Raw genomic sequence first — 17,970 nt, 5'->3', positions numbered from 1 at the left:
GGTACAAAAAAGTGAATACTGCAGAGATGCATTCAATATTTTATATATAGCAAGAAAAAATTCAGCAGTTCTTCAACTTAGCTACATATTGCATTAAACAGCTTGGGGGTCGATGCATTGGTTGATCCTTCCAGATGCTAATGCAGTGATACAAGCATCTTGCGTTATGTATGCCCTCAGGCTGAAAGGTAAATGTACTTCATGAAGAAATACATTAGCTTTAAGATGCACTGCACTTGAATTTTAGAGGTAAAAATGGCAATAGTGTTTCCAAATTATTAATTTTCAAAGCCAAAATGTTTTACTGAGGAATGAAAATCCCAATGTATATCTCAGAATCGCTATCAGTAATCAATTAATATTCATGCAATAAAGTGCATTATAGTAAAAGGACTTCACTTTTTTTTGAATGCTGTCTTCATCTTTTTGTTGTGTTTAGTTTTTGAATATTGATATTGAAAATGTCTGCAACGTGCAATCAGAGTTATGAAGGAAGGAGCAAAGCAGGGGAAAATAAACTCCCAGAAGGTTTGTATTATTCTCATTAAAAAAACTAAAACATTCTAAACATGTCATATGCGGTTCAGAGATGCCATTTGAGGCCTTTGAGAGCTCACATGCAAGCAAGTGGATTAAGTGTACTGCATACTTTCATTAAAAGGAGTTGCTTAAGACTTTTAGTAATGCCGGGAGCTCTGCAGCATAAGCAGGAAACAGTAACCATAACAACTATATTACAGGCTCTGAAAATCTGACTGCCAAATCATCAACGAAGCTGCTTTTTCTCCATCTGACAAATATAATGCTACATTATGGTGAATGGCAAAATATATTTTCTGAGTTAAGTGGTCACTTTACTGTGTTTCAGAATAGCAGGACTTCCCTTTTACAAGCACAAATTCTTTTATGTATTTATTTAGCATTTTTCTTTCGGTTCAAAGTTTATGTTACACATATGCAACACCTTTTAAACTCCCAAACTGACAAACTAACTGCTGATCCAATTGCCTTCAGAAGCATTGACACGATTTCTCATTATTTTGTCACTTTGCACTAGTTCTTAAAACTTCGCTGCACAAGTCATCTGAGAGTGTCACTCTATTACTGTATACCTGAGTCTTTTGTTTACAAAAATCACTTATTCTGTCCAAGACTCCCGCTTCGTCAGTCGCTAATTGACATTTCCACTGCTGCAAAAGCACTTCACTGATAATTCTATAGTAGCTGCATAAAGCCCAATTAGACTGTTTTAAGTAAGTCACTTAACACCAAAACATGCAGGGCCTTACAGGTCAAATATTCATGTTTTACATGTACAGATTATCTTTAAGCTAGAGCATCATAAAAATATTATTGTACAAAATCTCTGTCTTACAGTGAGGTAACAAAATCAGTGACAATTAAATAAGGTAATTAATAGAAAATGCATGCTTCCTTAATTAGACAGACAAATCAGATAACATTTTATTACTTTTTTTTTCACTCCTACATTCTCCCTTGAAGTATTATAAAAAGAACTGACTCAGCTTTGGGTTACAGAGAGATACATGCTGGCCTGAAATATGGAATTGCCAACAATTCTTGCTACATTAGAAGCTCCACCGAGTTACTTACTCTACAACTTTGGCTTCTCTTTGCAGCTAATACTCTTAAATCTACTCATTGTTAAGATGAAATTGATAGATAAGTTTAGACAATCGCAGTGATTTGGAATTGTCTCTTTTGTTGCTATTGATGACTGACTCCAGTACTTTGCTAAGCAAATTAATGTTAAGGTGGAATTTCCTGCTCCAGCCGATCAAGCATGCACATTGGATAGCAGTGGTATGGGGCACCTTTCATCTCCCTTTCTATCCTGAATCTTCCTAATTCTAGAGTTGAAATACAGGTTAATGGAAAAATGTATGACTGAAATATTAGATATTGAATAATGTGGGTGTTGCATTACTGCAAATCCTTTAGTTATTTCAGATAATGGGAACATCTCCTCATTTCTAAAGTGCAACACCAAAGGCAGAAATGTATCTTATAGTTTGGATTTCCGCCTTTGCTATTAAAGCTTTATGTTTCAAAGATTTATTATTTCAACTTACTGCACTAAACAGACATACTAATATAGCCAGAGAATTGATGCAGAAGTATAAGCCTCTGAGGGGGGCGAGAGAGGATGAGAAAGTTTGAAGTCACATATTAATTCTGCGTATAATTTTTTAGATACTTACTGCCACAATGAGTTTTTCAACACAGTCAGGTGCCACACTGTGCAAGTGAGTCAGGTGTAACTGTAGGTGGATCTTGTTGTTCAGCATGTCCTGACAGAGAGGGCAGCGCAGCATGGGCTGCACAGAATGTTGAGATAACACATGCATCCTGATGCGGTTTACGTCAGTATTGCTGTATTTGCAGTATGGACATTGATACATCTGTGGGAAAAACAAAACAACTCGTAAACATTCTATAACACTATTATAAACAGTCTCAAACAGTTTAGGTGATAGGAGATACTTAACATCGTGTCTTTTCCTCAAAATTCTCTTTTCTAACTACCCATAATCCTCCCATTTCTTTCACATCCAAAAGCTCAGATTCATCCAGCACCCTAATAAAGAAAGTTGTTCCTGACCTGCTATAAATGAAGTTTGTATACGTGCTTCCGGGTGGAACATGAGAGAGTTGTGGTCAAATCTTTCCAAATATCTTTACTGGCTGGGAAACATCAAGATTTGTCTGCACCTTTCTTCAGCATTATGACAGAATGTATCAGCATAGCAATTCCTGCATTTTAATTACTTCTCAGTCATGTCCTTTGCGCTTTCCTTTTCTTTAATTTACTTTTTTTTTCCTCCACTCCTGAAGGCACTTGCTGATATTGGACTACCGCTTCCCAGGGAAGAATATTCTTCCTGTAAATTTCTCACCCTTTCTGATTCTCTTGCTTTCCTTCTTTCCCATCCATTTGATTTACACTCACTAATTGAGACACTGGTCAAGCCTAAATATAGATCTAACATTGGCTGAAGTGCTCTTGTGAGCCAGGAGACCAGAGCTTTGACTTCTGACTACTGAGCAGGGTGCTTGAGTCTAATGATGGCCACCTCTAAACCTGACTATTCCAAAACACTTTTAGACGGTCTTCCATGTTCTATTCTCTATAAACCTGAAATCATCAAAAAATCTATTGCCCACTTCTTAACTTGCAACAAGGCCCTTTCACTGTTTACTTATTGCTGGTCGACCCAAACTAGTTCCCGAACAAGAAACACCTTGAGTTTAAGATTCTTATTCTTGTTTTCAAATCTTTCCATAACCTCTCCCTATCTCTATAATCTACTCTAATTACTGAACGCTCTGATATATTTGTTGTCCTCTGACTGTGGCCTTTTGAGCATTTCTTCTCTTCTCAATTTCTCTGCCCAAAAGCAGGTCATTGTCAATTATTCTTTGAACTACAGGTGGGTGTTGCTTTATTCCAAACAGTGCAAGGAAGCTGTAACTATAACCCTGATTCCTTGAGAGATCAAAGAATTATTGAGCTCAAGCCTTGAATATACCAACATTTGAGCATCCATATCCTCTAGTGTAAACAGTTTCAGAAAGTGTTAAAGCTAGCTTATCAATTCACGTTATCTCAGCTTCCTTCCCAGATTTTCCCATATTTTTCTTTAAGTCACGTTTCACTTTTATTGAACAAGTTATCAAGAAATTCAGTGACCTGTTAAGTAGTAAAGGTGGAAAGTATTTTGCACGACATATTGAATAGTGGGGTAGTTTAGTTTTGCCAGTGTTGATTAAGGGAGAAATTTTGACTGGGCTATTGTGGGACTCATTGCTGTCCTTCATATAGTGCCCTGGGACTTCATAGGTCCATCTGAAGCAAGGGGAGCACTGACCTCATGTCCAACTACATGAACCATCTGAATGTCATGTGTTAAAAGATATTTGAGATAATTCCTAAGATGCAAATGCAGGGAATCCACAGTAAAACCACAATGTATTTCAAGTTTATCAGCATCCAAAAGAGAAACAATGATTCAAAATTGCAGGCCACAAGCTACCTCCCCTTCCCAACTCCCATCTAAGCTGCTATGAATGTGATGAATGATCCACGTGTGAAATACCAACCAACACCCCTTCCCTCTCAGTTACCTGTGGAATCACTACCTGCTTCCAACATCCTTCTACTAGTTTTCAAAGTTCCCAAACGCCCTTTTGAACAGGATTTTGAATCGATCTCCAAAATCATTTATAAGGACTAGAAAGATGTAATGGTCAACAGTCGACTGTATTCAGAGTCCTCAAGAAATAAGTTCTTTGCCAAGAATTTCACTAACCGTGTGAAGAGAGAACTGAGCCAAGATAATGGGTATTCAGAGTCCTCAAGAAATAAGTTCTTTGCCAAGAATTTCACTAACTGTGTGAAGACAGAACTGTGTCAAGATAATGAGTTGGAGAATGGGGAGTTAAAATACGTCAGACAGACATTGCATAATTGGCAATGGCTACAATTGAAATTGGAAACATCATACACCAAAGCTCCTTCTGAACAAAAGGTGTTTGAAGTGCCACATTAAAAGATAACTTATAACAATTATGTGGCATAAAATAAACTTGTACATGGACATTGTATATAGAAATTGACTAAAATGTACTCAAGCTAGATAGTTTATTTATTCTGTGGTAACTTGAAGAATAATGATGTCAGAGTTATGAGTATCTTTGACATATACCTGCTCTGTGTTTGTTTCTTCCGACGTCCGTGGCCTTTTCGAAGAAAGAGGCGACTCCATGCTTCCTGGTAGTGATGGTCGTTTTGCATTTGCTGAGTCCTGTTGTTCTTTGTCTCCTATAGGTACTGTAAGCAAAGGGAATTTGTGAGTTTAGGTCTGAGCCATCCAATTTAATGATTATAAAAGACCATATAAATCCCACCTATGTGGTGTCAGCACATAAAAAAAAAAATCTACCAGCTGTGAAATGTAAACGTACCACTTGAAGGTACAACATAAAGTTTGGGTATTCTCAAAAAAAAAACCCCTAAACATTTCTTCATCGGATGTGCTGAGATCCTAACTAATTTTGATTGTCAGACCGATTTCTTTCAAACCAGGCAAGGCCAATTTCTTTTAGTAGATATAGTTTAATCCATTGAAATAACATGCAATTAATAGCAAATAATGAGATATTGTGTGGCATGTGCTGTGCCCAAACTTCAAAAGCATAGCATTAACTGAATTTAACACTGATGTAGTTATAGACAATACGAATTTGTTAAAAACAGTACTTATGTTCTCATATACAATCACATTCCAGCTTCACATTCATTGAACTGAATTATAAGACCTGCACATTCACACATTAAAGTAAATTTATTTTTTATAAAAATATACTTCCAAAGTATTCCCCTCTCCTTCACAGAATACTGAACGAATCAAATGTAAGCATTAATGACCAGGTCTAAACTCAACCCAGTTGATGATGATTCAGACAGCAGTAATGCAACAGCTTGCAATTATAAATGTGTAATTAGTAGGGCCTTTGGAATAAAGTTTTTGGGCAAGAAGCTGGTTTTCATACACAGGGATTGTGATGAGTAATTACCCCTTTGGGAGTACACAGCACTTAAACTTTGCATTGCCAGCTCAGCTAAATGGCTTCAGTATTCCTGTCTGATTCATGCTACGTGCTCAACAGGTGGCCCAGCAGGATGTGCTCCAGCTAGCCAAGACCTCTGAAAGGTAGTCTGCCTCCCTTAAAGATTCTTGCATCCGAGGATTTCTCAGCTTTCTGATGCAGCACTGGAGGGATTAGTGATGGAATGGAGGAAACACTCCACTGCTTCTCAAGTGGCCAAGAGACACTCTAGACACAGCAAGAAGAGGATGGGAGCAGGGAGCCAGGGACATCAGTTCTCAGAATTCAGCTGCAGTCAGATGGAAACAATGGCCTCCTGCTGGTTTCCAAGATCCGTGAAAACGTTGGTATCTGACCTCTCCTGTTCGCTGCCCCACTAACATGTCGTGCAGCTTAATGTACCTTACCCTTATTTGAAACTCATCAGATATGAGGAAATGTTTACCATTCACATATTCCACTTCTTCTTCTTAGGTGTAGCAATACTGCTGCCTCAAGCTGCTTCCTCATATCTCCAGTGATACAACTGTTTCAGGTATGTCACTCAAACACATTGCAGAACATTCACTGACATCTTCCATCTCTCTTACAAGAAAAGGAAGTCCATTACTGCAGGGAGGAGATGGTGCTTGCAACATGGGGCCAGTTGTTTCTTCTTCTTCTTTTCTCATGGATGTAGCTTGGAATGTTGCCCATTCCTAATTGCCTTTGAGAAGTTAAATCTGGCATTGTTCAGAATATTCAGGATGACAGTATCTTCTTGCCTTATGCCACTGACAAGCCATATGCAAGCTACAGATTGTGTGACTGTGCACCTCCTGCTTTTTGCCAATCCCCATTTCACTCACCCCCAACACTCCCCTTCTGCTTTCAGATGGCCAAGAACTGGTGCCTGGCAGGCCACTGCAGCCTCATTATGAAGGTTCAGAACAACTGCAGACCTCTGATGAAGAAGCAGCATTACTTCATTTGACAATCCTTACCATCAGCTCAGACAGTGACACTCAGAAGTAGTACAGAATCAAGATGACCATTTGACAAGTCGTCAGGTGTGAACGAGCTGCAACAACGTGGCGCAGTCTGAAGGTGGGCCCACAAAGCTTAGAGTTACTCGACATGGTCCTGTGATCACCTCAGTTACAATCGGCAGCTTGCCACCCATGCTATAGCCACTTGGGGTAGCACACTGAAAGTGAGCACAGGGACAGGCAAAGGCACTTTTAATAAAGGTGCCAATAGGGTGAAATGTCATTGTTGTATGTATTAGTGGAGGTATTATAAATGTATTCTTGCTGTTGCCATTTCTTTCAATAAAATGCTGTTTGTAAGATTGAAAGGTGGGGAATTGTGATGTGGACAATCACATGTCAGAGGAACTGAAATCTGAGTGCATCTATGTATGGACAACCTGCCTGAAGCTGAAATGCCTATATCCTTCTTCTTCCTCTCAAAGCTGCCTCCAAAGGTGACAAGGCCTGCATGCTCATGATAGGGATCATGGAGGTCGCTTAATTACTGGATGTTCACAGAACGGTAGTCCAAGCAGTAAAGGAACATCTCCCTCTAAATATGTGGCTAATTACAATCTATATTAATCATTTGGATAAAGGGACCTGCATTTGCTGATCACAATGAGATAGATAGGAAAATACACTGTCAAGAGGAGGTAAAAAGTTTATAGAAGATATAACAGGTTGCACGAATGGACATAAAAATTGGCAGATGGAGTTTAATGTGGGAAATGTAATTTTGTGAACTAGCACAAAGAATACAGAGGCAATATAGTATTTAAATGGAGGAAGATTGGAGGATTCACTGGTACAGAGGGATCTGATTGCGCTGGTACACGAATACAGCATGCAGGAACAGCAAGTGATTTGGAAGACACATGAAATATTGATGTTTATTGTGAGGCCAATGGAATATAAAAATGGGAAAGTTTTACTGCAGCTGCACAGAACCTTGGTGAGGTCACGTCTAGAGTACTGCATACAGTTTTGGTCTTCTTATTTGCAAAAGAAGCAGTTCAAGTTCACTCCGTTTATTCCTGGAATGAAGAATTTATAAAGAAAGTTTGAACAGATTGAGCCTATGTGCATTGGAGTTTGGAAGAATGAGAGGTGATCTTATTGAAACATAAAAGATCCTGAGCGACCTTGATAGAGTGGATGCTGGGAGACTTTCCCCTTGTGGGAGAGACGAGAACGATGGGACATATTTTAAAATAAGATGTCTTCCATTTAAAATTGAGATGAGAATATTTTCTCCTAGAGGACTTTTGGTCCTGCAATTCTTTTTCCCAGAAATCAACAGAGACTGCATCATTGAACTTATTCAAGGCTGAGTTAGATAGATTTTTGATAGACAAGGGAGTTAAGCGTTATGGGTGGTAGACATAAGTAGAGTTGAGACCACAGCCAGCCACAACTTTATCAAATAGTAGTGTAGGCTCCAAGGGCCAAGAGCTAACTACTGCTCATAGTCCAATGTCTCTATGACTCACCCAGAGTCAAGTGCACCATGTATCATTGAGAATTCTGCCAGTCTATGTGCTCTTTCCTCCTGCTTCTCTCTGATCAGTGAGAAAATAATGAAGTCCTTCCTCCCATACAGGTCCCAGTCATCAGTGGACTGAGAACACAATGCTGTTGCCTGGAAGGATCCACTGCCACTGAATTGGAGAGTGATAGTTACCTTGACTATGACTTTTGAGCACTGCTATGAAACTAGAATTCCAGGTTAAAAGGAAGCAAAGTTTGATGAAGTGCTCCTTAAAGATCCTTGGAATGGTATCGTCTTCTACTGAGGGTTCTCCTCCTCTCTCTGCACATAGCTTTCACGCTCTGCAACCTGTGTTCCTTCTCCAAATCAGGTTACAGCCTGAAAAGAATTGTAATTATAGCCCAGTCAATACAGTGTGGAGCTGGAGGAACACAGCAGGTCCGGCAGCATCAGAGGAGCAAGAAAGTCAACGTTTTGGGCCTAGACCCTTCATCATCCGAAAGCCCATAGTGGAAAGTAGGCTTTCCCCCAACAGGCCACTCAACTCAATTTCAAAAGTCTCTTCCAATAATATGGGGCACATTAGTTCTATTAACAATGTATCAGCAAAACTAAAATAGTAGCACATCACTAATAAGATGGTTGGTTAGCCTCTTTAAATAATGCTATGGGGCTGGGAGCCCCAGTACCAGTAGAGTAATAAGCTGAATTTTCTGTCTCCAGCCCCTTTGATATAATTGGTTTTCTGATGTACTGCAGACTGTTTCCTTGCACACTGTTCAGGTAAGTTCCTTTCCTCATTGAACAAACTCAACTATATATTGTTCAATTCCCACTTCCAAACAGGTCTTCTTAAACATATACGTGCATGTGTAATTTACATATTGGCATTTATATTAAGGAGAGTCCATGATGGATAAAATGGTGGCTCATAGTGAAAATTGGCATGATGGTTTAAATAATTATTTCTTCTTTCTTGCTTTAGGTTCTTCCCATCATTTTGGGTTTGCTCAGATTCACAAGTATGCAGATTTTAGTTGAAATATTACTTAATGCCGCAAATAATAGGTCCCGAAAGAGTTACTCTTATAGGGAAGAAACAGTTGTTGCAGGTTAAATGTACTTTTCTGATGGGTCCATGGGTAAATGCATCACTTGATGTGAAATTAACCTGCACATTATTACAAGAAGTTTGGTTCCTGGTCTCTGCTAAATTTGCTGGTTCCAGAAATAACAAGTGAAGCACTATACCAACCATTGTATGTATATGAAGAAATGAAGTAAGACAAGGATTCTACTTTTGACTGTTATCCAAAAGGAACCTTCCTCTTACAAACATTGGGAATATCAGTCTAATATTGTTTTCAGCTAATTTTTGGTCAAGATCAGTTAACTCAGCAGATTTGGAGAAACATGTTTGGTCTGTATACATCAGGCTTTGTCCTTCCAATAGGTCTCCAAGGATGGGAGGTTCAGAAATTCATTTCTAATTGCTGAAATGTCAATGCATCATTTTTTAAACTTTGTATTGGACACCCATTGATCAAATCCTGTGCAGTTCTTTGGATGTTCTAATTTTGTGTGTATATTAGCTATAATTTTTCAGTTTATTGCTGAAGTTCATTGGCCTGAACACTACAATTTTTTTTCTGAAGAATATTTTATGTGCAATTTTAGATGATAGCACTTAAATAATTGAGAAGAAAAATCATACTTTTAGTTAAATATCTAAAATTACAGAATGTATCCCCTGCGACCAAGTCTCTAATTCTTTTGAATATCAGCTTGTCGCCATATAAGCCAACTAATAGATTTGCCCCCAAGTTTTACTGAGAGATAATTCCGTGGAGATATGGAACTCAGAGAAGGCAATTTAAATTTTAATGTTACAAGAATGTTTTATGAAACCAGTTTGCTGCTCATAAAATGGGATTATTTGCTAACTTCAGCATTGGTTCATTATATAATGAAAAGGCAATGTCCTAGGGCTCAGCTAACTCTGTTCCAGGGCTTGGAGGCAAAGATTTCAGTGGGTGGCTGAGAGGAGGGCAAATGAGTATGATCATTTTTCTCAAGTGAAAGTGGTATTCTAACTGTATTTAAATAAGTCGTAAGACCTTCTTTCACATAATTTCTTAATGACTTTTGATATGATTTTGTTCACCTGAAGACTAATCTGGGAATTGGCCAAACTTTTTAATACGTATAAATCTAACATCCAAACAATAAACTGCTTTGGCTTACTGAATCTAAATAGTTGCCATCCTACTGTTAAAATTTTGAATAATTAAGTATAACTAAAATCATGCATAAGTTATTTTAATCCACATAACTGTGCTGAAATGTCATTCATTCAACACATGTTCACCAATATTCTTCCATTCTGAAGGTGGTATTAACTTCCTGTTGGGGTACATTACCCAGTTGTCCAGGACTCAAGTTAGTGCTTTGACACTGAGGGCTGACAAGCTATCTAAAAGAAACGTACATCCAGTAAGGACAGTTGTACAGAGTGTAAGGCCTTAATAGCCCTTCTGCTCTGAGACCTATCAACACATCCAAATGTTGGATGAGATCAGATACCTCTGCAGAGACAGGAAAATGAAGTGAGGGCACTTGTGGCTTCTATTGTGTGACTACTCACTGCATAAACTTACTGATTCAGCAGGAGACAACATACAACAGTCTCAAAGAACACTGTGTGTTGAGATGAAAAATTCTTACAAAGTAATTATGGGCCTTACTCTGTTTATCAGACACAATCACTGCAAGTCAGATTTTTGCTCAAGGAATGCCCTTTAATGGAATTTAACAGAAAATAACAAGTTGATATGGTGTATACCATATATTGAATCATAGTTTTCTATTTCTTTAACTGGAGTTCCTCTCATGCATTATTGCAATCTTATTTAATAATTACAAATTAAAATTCTGCCCAAAATGTGGCTATTTAAGTATCAAGCATACAGTAGTTCTCACTGTACACACTGTGATTTACCATGACTACTGACATAAAAAAGTTATTTATTAGTCTCTCAATAACACCGAAACCACGAAAAACATAAACAAGCTCCCTTCGATAAATACATTTTTGAATAGTATCCAATAATAGTATTATGGTGGGTAAGTGTGGCTTATGCAAAGTATTTTTAGAAATGCTGTATGTAAATAGACCATATACAAAATTCCAACATCTGCAGTGTTTGGCTTTTTACAGTGTGTGCAAGTTTATGTTTCACTGAGTATAACATATGGATAAGTTTAGTTAATATAATTTAGGACTGAAGATTGTCTTTCACATTTATTATTAAAACTTTTAATGTTTTTGACAGGGCCATTAAACTAACATTCCTCACACTAAGCCTAGATTCAATTGCTGATGATCTCATTCGAGTTACCAAGCTGCATAAACCAATAAAAACTTTCATTATCAAATGGGAAAAATTGAGTTCAGAATTGGATGTTTGAAGAATGCCTTTTAACTCCTTAGAGATTATTGTTCAAAAACTGAACAGCAATTTCTGCACCAAAACCAACAATTCTTTTTTGAAAGAAATAAACATCTGATGAATTAGAAATTCATCTATTATGTTTGATTGAAAATTAGTAATTAATAACTGTTTGAAAAATGAAGTAATACAATTCAATAGTAGCTGTAGTCATGTAGTAAACACAAGTATGTTTATATTTTAAGGAAATGAATGAAAGAAGTTTATTTTTAAAGATACTGGCTCAGATTATTCAAATAAGTATTGGACAACTCTTAAACTTTACAGTAAGCCTGATGGCATTCCGCTAAGGAGTTAAAAACAGGATTTAAGCAGGTCTTACCATAAGTATTTACAAGACAAAATAACTTGCCAAATATTGTTATGGATTCTGTATAAAATCTCAACCAAAGAAATTACATTGATATTAGCACTAGCAGAGAATGTATCAAGATTGGTGGTCCAGAAATGTGAAGACAAAAATGGCAAATCAGTTTTAAAATCTTTTTCCAGTTGCTTCTAACTTGTATTGATTCCAAACAATGATTTATATATCCAGTCATATGTTGATCTGCTTCTGTCCCTTCTGTTTCTTTGACCACTGCAGAGATTTATTAGGCAGCCTTACTCCTGCTGCTATATGGCCAGGTCAGCTGTACAGTAAAAGTCACACCAACTAACAGACTGTTTTGACCTTAGTATGGTATGTTTTATTGGCTCTTTTCACATCCAGGAGCCGCATGACAGTATAAAAATATTTACATCAGGCCTTTTAAAGCAGAAATTCTGCTTCTTAACTTTTCCTTAGAAAAAAGGAACTGACCAAAATTGTAAAACATTTGAATAAATCAAAATATAATGAGTCTGGTTGAGGGCATTAATTGTTTTATTCTGAATGAAAGACAGACATAAACAGGTATATCATATGTTTGCTTCCCCCAACCCCTGCACACATACCCTCCTTCCCCTCCATTGAACCATGGCTAGACGTCAGAAATTAATCTCCGACACTTAGCTGTCATCTATACAATTGGTCCATGTTGCTTCATACTTTCACACTGGCATAATTTAGACTCAGCAACTTTGATGTTAAGTAAATATAAAATAATTAGAGGTATATTATATGGTGATGTCTGTGGCATATGTTAACATATTTCTTTGTCCCAATTAGCAGATTGTAAATGGCATCTTTAATACCCTGTCTTACAGCAACACAGCCCACACAATGCAAATGGAAAGAAGTTGGCAGTTGTCCAAGAGTGCCAAAGGCATCATCAACAAATTATAGGTCCAAAAAGCTCTGTTATGTGATAAGTGCGAGGGTGCAATGCAAACACAGCTGCTTTATATTGTGCAACAGGCACACTAGACCAGTCAGTATATGGATTACTGGAAAACAAACAAAAAAAAAGTCCACTTAACTTGATTAAAAGAAAACTTGGTCCATTTCTATGTTACATTTGCATCCAAGAATTTAGCTATAAAATGGAAGTGCACTACACATGAAAATAGCAGAACATATTGTTTAATCTCTTCCTAGGCAGGTCAAATCAGAGCCAGCAGGAAGACCAACAGCTCTCATAGTAGCTTTGCATTCCTGCTACTGGGGCAGTTGAATTATTAGAAATAAGAATACTGAAGTGACCACAAATACGTAAGACTCTTCGATGATATGGAACTGTGAAATGAATTAGTTTTGTCTGAATCTATGGCTTCCGAATTGGTCAGCAAAATAGGTTGTTGTGTACTGCAAATGGCTACCAGTCTGATCTCTGGTATATTCTGTGTGGGAAAAAAAAGCCTAGACTGGAAAACATGAATTGAAATCTATGATAGCTATAAATTCAATGACAAGAGCGTCACAAACATAGCTCAGATCACACAAAGTAGATCCGGAACGGTTGTTTTAGTTATAATGAGCCCTGTGGCACATGAGGGAAAATGTAAACATGATGCAATAGTTAATTTGGTAGTGAAGGAAAAGTGAGTATGAAAATGAACATTTTCTAATTTACTCAATAATTTAACTGCAGTCAGCGAAACTGCTGGATATATAGATAAACTGGTCAGAATAATACTCAATGCTTTCCACTCAAGCACAAATTTTACTTTAGTTTGTTACATGAATTTTGATTTCAATAATTCATTTTGTAAATCAGAAGGGAAGAAAGAAATTCATCATATATGGTCACAAACCTCACAGACATACTAACTGTGGGAATATGTAAAATGCTCCAAATGCTACACTGCTCAATTGCATGATAAACATGTATAAGTATCAACCTATACGTAGATTTTGATTTGATCCAAGTCCAGGAATTTGTGTGAATGTCATTATAGAAAAGCAGCAATGGCATAACTCATTCAGATTATTGTTAAATTTAGTGAAAATGTGAATCCCTGAACTGAAACTTAATATTATTCACAACAAGGTGAATCCCTTGGAAATTATGGCACAGAGGCTAGAGATCTCCAATATCCTGCCACTTGTTGCCAGTGAGTTCTCCTCCTGCACTTGTGGCAGTGGTCAGGAATAGCATCATCCCACACGGGCTGAAGGGTAGCAACCTCCAGTATGCCTACTCCTTTCAGCACAGGTCTTCACCAGCTTGGCCTGGGAGGAGGGAATTTTCACAGTGCCCCACGTGAGGGCGGCCTATCGTGCTTTCCTAACTGTGAATGGCGTGTGGTGCTGCCTCTGTCAGGAGGTGTTTTGGGGTCAATCCAATTAAAGGCTATTTTTATTTATTTGCTGCTAGTCCTGCTCTTTTAGTGGCAGCCAGTTTCAGATGCAGGTCTTAACATTAAAACACTGATTGGCAGCCAGATGGTTCCTAGTCTGGTGACCGGAAGATCAAAAAAATGGTTCTTATTCTGTCCTGTACATTGTATTAAAATATGAAATACAAAACATGAAAATATCAAATAGACATTGTAAAATATGAAACAGAAAGGCACTGAAATACAACATACATATGGTATTTCCTTTCCTACTTTCAAACTTCAAATCACAATCAACATAATTATCACAGCTTTGTCTTAATTGGCAGAAGCACATGATGAGCTGTGAATGGTAACTAATGAAGCAGCTGAAGATGGTTGGGGTTTGGACACTATCCTGAGGATCTTGGCGGTTCTTGTGCTGCAGTGGTAGTGTTCCTACCTCTGAGCCAGAAGGAATGGTTTCAAGTCCAACCTGCACCAGGGTTGTGTCACAACATCTCTGAACAGGTTGATGAGAAAATATCTAAAGTTCATGAGAACGTGGTGCTTGTGGTACAGTGGTAGTGGACTCAGAAGGTCTTGGGAATTTGGACCATGCCCTGCTAGACAGGAAGAGGAAGTTCGTTGCTGCTGCAGCTGCATAGAGGAGGAGTTTGGCCAATGGGTCCTAGCGTACAGAGTAGAGCCTGGAGCTAAGGCTGATACTGTTTCAGGACATGAGTGGGAGTTGTTGTGTGCTGCCTTGGGCTATTGCTGTAAACTCTGCTGCTGTGCCCCATTGTTCCCTGAGGCCTGTGCTTTTATCTAGGGGCAGTGGGATTCAGTAGCCTTGTTTTTGTTTCTCTGAGATTTACTGAGAGACACAGTGTGGCTGGAAGTACAATGGCGATGTCAACAGCAATGGTGCCTTTGGCAGTGATCAGTTGCTCCTATGGTTAGCGTAGCTGCTACAGCTTTAGTCCCAGTGGTGGCTGTGGCTCTGTCACCCTTCAGGGTCTTGACAAAGAGCTTGGGGCTAAAAGGTTATGCTCACCTGGACATGTCTATTGAGGCCTGCATGAAGACAACGGCTGTTGTCATCAGTCCATCGGCTCTTGTCGCAGTGTCTAAAATGGGCAGGAAGGCTGTCTTTTTCCTTTGGTCTGAGCTGTGAACCTGGCCTTAGTGAACGTGCTCACTGTGGTTGGGACCTACCTTCCGGTGGATCCCTTGGAAATTATGGCACAGAGGCTAGAGATCTCCAATATCCTGCCACTTGTTGCCAGTGAGTTCTCCTCCTGCACTTGTGGCAGTGGTCAGGAATAGCATCATCCCACACGGGCTGAAGGGTAGCAACCTCCAGTATGCCTACTCCTTTCAGCACAGGTCTTCACCAACTTGGCCTGGGAGGAGGGAACTTTCACAGTGCCCCACGTGAGGGCGGCCTATCGTGCTTTCCTAACTGTGAATGGCGTGTGGTGCTGCCTCTGTCAGGAGGTGGGGGTATCTTAGAAAGAATTGCCTCACATCTAAAGCTGCTAAAGCCGCCACCACCCATCTGGAGCCTAACAAGTGGGGCCTAAGCTGGAGGTCACTGTCATCATGACCTCCAGTGGGGAAGGGGTTAGTGTCCGGAGAGAAGGAAGGTGTGACGGAAGTTGAAGCACATGGAGGTAGCCCTCAGGATATGTCCCCTTGTACTCCTGGGCTGTCATGTTAGCCTTGGGGTCTAAGTCCCAGTCTGGGTCCCCTCAACACAAAAATATCCCCATGGCTGTGCTGTGTCACCCTGACACGGTGATCCTGAGCCCAGTCTCCAGTCTTTCGGGACGTGTCCTGGAGGAATGTTTTGCTGTTGGAGAGCTGCCCTTTTCTTGGTGCAGTGTGGTCATTGTCCTGCTGAGAAAGAAGGAGGACCATCGTTTACTTAAAAACTGGCATCCCGTCTCCTTCCTCAGCATGAATTACAACTGTTCACCAGTGCGCTGTCTTGTTGCCTGGGATCTGTGCTGGACTACATGATCCACCCCGACCAATCCTACATGGTCCAGGCTGCAGGATCCATGACAATGGCCATCTGGTCCGGGACCTGATCCACATTTCCCAGAGGACTGGTCTGTTGAGTGCCTTCCTGTCCCTCCATCAGAAGAAGGTACTCGACAGGATCGATCACAAGGACCTACTCAGGACTCTGTGAGTATTCGGTTTTGGGACACAGTTCGCCACCTGGATTGTTGTCTGTACACTGCCTGATTAAGGTTAACAGGCCCCTGATGGCATTCCCTTCACTTTGGGAGAGGAGTGCATCAGGGCTGCCCCTTGTCCGGCCTGCAGTATTCCCTGTGCGTGGAGCCTTTCCTGTGTCTCTCTCGTGGAGGAGGCATTTGGGGTTGGCTCTGCATGGGCCAGGCCTGTAGCTGGTTCTTTCTGCTTACACTGTTGAGGTCTTCCTCACATTCACCACCCTGGCTGACCTGGGGGGGATGCACAAGTGCCAGGTGGTGTTCTTGACCGTATCTTCTACCAGGGTCGACTGGGGCCAAATGTTCCGGACTCCTGTGGTGGATAGATTCCTCGTCAGAGGTATTACAGGGCTTCAGCTGGAGTTCCACCCAGCTCCTCTATCTGGGGGGGTAATCTCAGGCCAGCTGAGGAATCCTGGCCGGGGTGAACAGGAGGCCAAAGTCTCAGCTTACCAAGGCTGCTGGACAGGACTGCTCCAAGTGCTGTCTTACAGGAGCCAAGCACTGGTCATAAACCAGTTGGTGGCCTCCATGTTGTGATACTGGCTGATCCCTTGGACTTCTCCTCCTGGTTTTGTCACAAAAAGCCAGAAGACACTGATTCATTCCTTCCGGGACAATAAGATGCACTGGGTCACAACAGAGGTTCTGAGTCTCCCTCTTGAGGAGGGTGGTCAGTTGCTGGTGTGGCGTCCGTACCCAGGTGGTAACTTTCTGCTTTCAGACCCTGCCTTTACAGCAAGCCTCCTTCTAGATGGCGCACCCCGGCAATCATAATTCTTCTGTCGGTACGCGACCTCAATTATGACACGCAGCTCTTGTTCATTGACCGTGAGGTTCTTCAGGTCTCTCTCAGGATGCTGTCTACCTTTTGCCAGGACCTGATCAATGTCTGGGACATGGTAGACTCATGTCGGGCCTGCCCGCCAATGGGACTACTGGCTTTTGTCAGAGAGCCGCCACGCAGGAGTCTACACCTCCAACGTTGTGGGGGGCGGGGTGATTTGATGGGGGCCTGGGCTGGGATGTTGCTGCAGGAATTGGTGAGCAGGGTGGTAGAGGATGTTCAGCTCGCGGCCAATACCATCCCACGTCTGAAAAGGGCAATGCTCGGACCGACGTTGTACGCTAGTTGGAGGATGCTCAGGTGTGTAGTGGAATCCCATCGGTGAGTACCCCTGCTCAGTCAGAATTTCACATCGGCCCCAAGATTCTGAACCTCCCTCAGGAGTCCCCACCCCACGCCTCGCAAAGATGCACTTTTTGTTCAGGCTGCTCCTACACGCCATCCACCTCATCTCCTATCTCTGCTGGCTGGACACATACGGACACATAGGGGCAGCACGGCGGCTCAGTATTTAGCACTGCTGCCTCACAGCACCAGGGACCCGGGTTCGATTCCA

General features: G+C 40.5%; 1 protein-coding gene across 2 annotated transcripts in view; it reads right to left on the bottom strand.

The window, feature by feature from the left end:
* zfhx3b (zinc finger homeobox 3b) overlaps positions 1–17,970 on the bottom strand; it is a 479,371-nt gene that overhangs the window by 26,758 nt on the left and 434,643 nt on the right. For both annotated transcript variants that reach the window (XM_048605818.1, XM_020527051.2), the window contains 2 exons: positions 4,728–4,852; positions 2,223–2,423 (listed from right to left, as the gene is read on the bottom strand). In XM_048605818.1, coding sequence (XP_048461775.1) covers positions 2,223–2,423; positions 4,728–4,852 — 326 coding nt within the window. The remainder of the gene's footprint in view (positions 1–2,222; positions 2,424–4,727; positions 4,853–17,970) is intronic.

The sequence above is a fragment of the Rhincodon typus genome, chromosome 15 (assembly GCF_021869965.1).
Source record: "Rhincodon typus isolate 14 chromosome 15, sRhiTyp1.1, whole genome shotgun sequence".
Classification (NCBI taxonomy): domain Eukaryota; kingdom Metazoa; phylum Chordata; class Chondrichthyes; order Orectolobiformes; family Rhincodontidae; genus Rhincodon; species Rhincodon typus.
This window is presented reverse-complemented; position numbering and strand designations above follow the sequence as displayed.